Source organism: Zea mays, chromosome 6, assembly GCF_902167145.1.
Source record: "Zea mays cultivar B73 chromosome 6, Zm-B73-REFERENCE-NAM-5.0, whole genome shotgun sequence".
Taxonomy (NCBI): Eukaryota; Viridiplantae; Streptophyta; class Magnoliopsida; order Poales; family Poaceae; genus Zea; species Zea mays.
Genome location: NC_050101.1, coordinates 168,553,061 through 168,555,285, shown reverse-complemented (window position 1 = coordinate 168,555,285; position 2,225 = coordinate 168,553,061). Strand labels below are relative to the sequence as shown.

General features: G+C 43.9%; 1 protein-coding gene across 1 annotated transcript; it reads right to left on the bottom strand.

The window, feature by feature from the left end:
* Positions 1-599: 599 nt before the first annotated feature.
* LOC100383743 (uncharacterized) lies at positions 600-1,318 on the bottom strand. The gene is made up of 2 exons (XM_008651612.3): positions 1,180-1,318; positions 600-1,078 (listed from the first exon to the last, which is right to left on the bottom strand). Exons 1-2 carry the CDS (start codon positions 1,232-1,234, stop codon positions 900-902), a joined length of 234 nt encoding a protein of 77 aa, XP_008649834.1. The 5' UTR covers positions 1,235-1,318; the 3' UTR covers positions 600-899.
* Between the last annotated feature and the right edge of the window lie 907 nt (positions 1,319-2,225).

Below are 2,225 nucleotides of genomic sequence, written 5' to 3'. Positions count from 1 at the left end.
ATAGCACATGGTTTCCTGGTTTAGGGAGTTCGGGGACCCAAGTGACATATCATGCCAAGTTCGAGGACCACTGATGGATTTTACTCTAAAATAAAATTAGGGAACATGGCCATTGAAAGTTAATCCAACCGATAAAAAAATAACCAATTAAAAGTTCTACTTACTTGACTCACAATGGCGAGAGTGAGAGACAAGCGTGGATGGGGGTAGCATCAGCAATAATGGAGCTAGGGGCAGAGGTGTCGGGGGAGCAGAGGATCACATGAGGGCGTCGAGGACACAAGGAGCAGACGACTATCCAACAATGGTGCATCGAGGCATGGGGCCAAGTTGCCGCAGGGCAGGTCGATGTTCGAGGGGAGGCTAGTGTTACGTGGGCACGGTGGCATGTGGGTGAGGCGGCGGCGCACGAGGCATATGGCATAATGGAGGCGGTCGAGCGACGCCTGGGAGGGAGGAAGATAACTAGACCAAATGACCACGAGAACGACAGCACGGAGATATATACGGCGACTTCCAACAGCCTTTAAAGGTCGTCGAAAGTTAAGTTAGCTTCCGACGGCTAACGATAGAGCCATTGGGAGTTAACATGATCGTCGGAAGTCAAATTGTTTAGTGTTCTGTATATCACTGTACAGAGTTAGACCTTGTTCGGTTATTCTCATCCTATATGGATTGGATGGAACTAGGAGACATTAAGAGATATTTTGATTTGTTAAGAATTTAAACTCTCTCAATCTCATCCAATCTATATATGGATTAGGATAAAAACCAATAGGCCGTTTTGTGGTGGGTGATCCATATCACCAAAGATAGGGTCACGTGCTCTTATCATTACAGTGAACATGCATGATACATATGCATGCGATGAAACGAAACGGATTTAGCGACGGATTAGATTAATCTGTTGCTGCTCTTGGGTGGTACGAAGGGTCGCAGATCGTGCACATGCATGCTCCATCCTCGCACTTGCCGTCTATGCCCTTGATTTTGGCGCATATCACCGGGCACGCGTCGCCAGGGGTGCACCGCATGCCGCTGTGGCTGAGGTTAATTCTAATACAACCTGCTGTGGCGCCTGCAACTCGCAACAAGAAAAAAGAAAAGCAAGAGGGAGATTAGTCGGAACAACGATCGTCTTGAATGGTACTAGGCGTGGTCCGGAGAGATGAACTATACTTGTCACCAGGAGAAAGATGGTCAGGAGCATCAGGGTAGGGTTAGCGTCCGCCATGGCTAGCTAGCTCACTCGTATCACCAACAGGACAAGAAGTTGTGGTGGTGGTTGTGCCGATTGATGAAGGGGGCAATAACGAAGGATGCTAGGTTTTTATTTTATAGTTTTTTTTAACCCAATGTTAGAGTGCAGAGAGTTGACTTTGTGTCTAAAAAGTAACAATCGGCCGTCCACCGGATTTTTTTCGTGCTCCCTGTATCCTAAATTAAATCAACTTCTACAATTATCTCTAGGTCAAACTATTTTAATTCTTTGAATTGTCTCTAAGTCAAACTATTTTAGTTTTGATCAAATTTAATTTATAGAAAAAGAGCATCAATATCTATGGTACAAAATTATTATAGATAGATAGATAGATAGATAGATAGATAGATAGATAGATTGATTGAAAGACAAATAGATAGGTAGATAAATAGATGGAAATAGAGATAGAGAATAGAGATATAGAACCAAGCACCATGTGTACATATGATTGTGAATTATGATTTGTTATAATTTTAAGTATGATAAATTTGGTAGTATGAATATTCATATTTTAAAATTATATTTATAATCTCAAAGATGTTCTAGACCTTTTGAACTTTTAAAGTGAAATGATGTCTGGACTGGCTTGCCACTGCTAGATGCCAGTGCCATACAATGATGCACATCTATGGTTTAATTGTATAGAGTTTGTAGAGGAGAACAGGCGTTGATATCGAGGAAAATAACGTGGTGTTGAAGGCTAAAATGAGCCTTGCGGACGGTCCGGCCCTGAGGCCAGACGGTCCGCGATCCGGACGGTCCGCGGTGGCGGCGCGGACGGTCCGCGCACGCGCAGAGTCAGTTAGGGTTCCTAGTTTCTCGCGGGATTTGTTGCCTAAAACCGCGGGATTAACTCGGGAAACAGTTAGAAACGGATCCAGACCTCCCCTTTATATAGATGAAGGGTTACGGCCGATTGAACCCCCCATCAATCGAACAAAATCAAGTCTATTTCTCGTTTTTA

Bases quoted from the DNA above. Each gene is read 5' to 3' on its own strand.
- LOC100383743 (XM_008651612.3), bottom strand. From the start codon at position 1,234: ATGGCGGACGCTAACCCTACCCTGATGCTCCTGACCATCTTTCTCCTG. The intron at 1,079-1,179 runs GTATAGTTCATC...TGCGAGTTGCAG, and splicing joins CATCTTTCTCCTGGTGACAA to GCGCCACAGCAGGTTGTATT.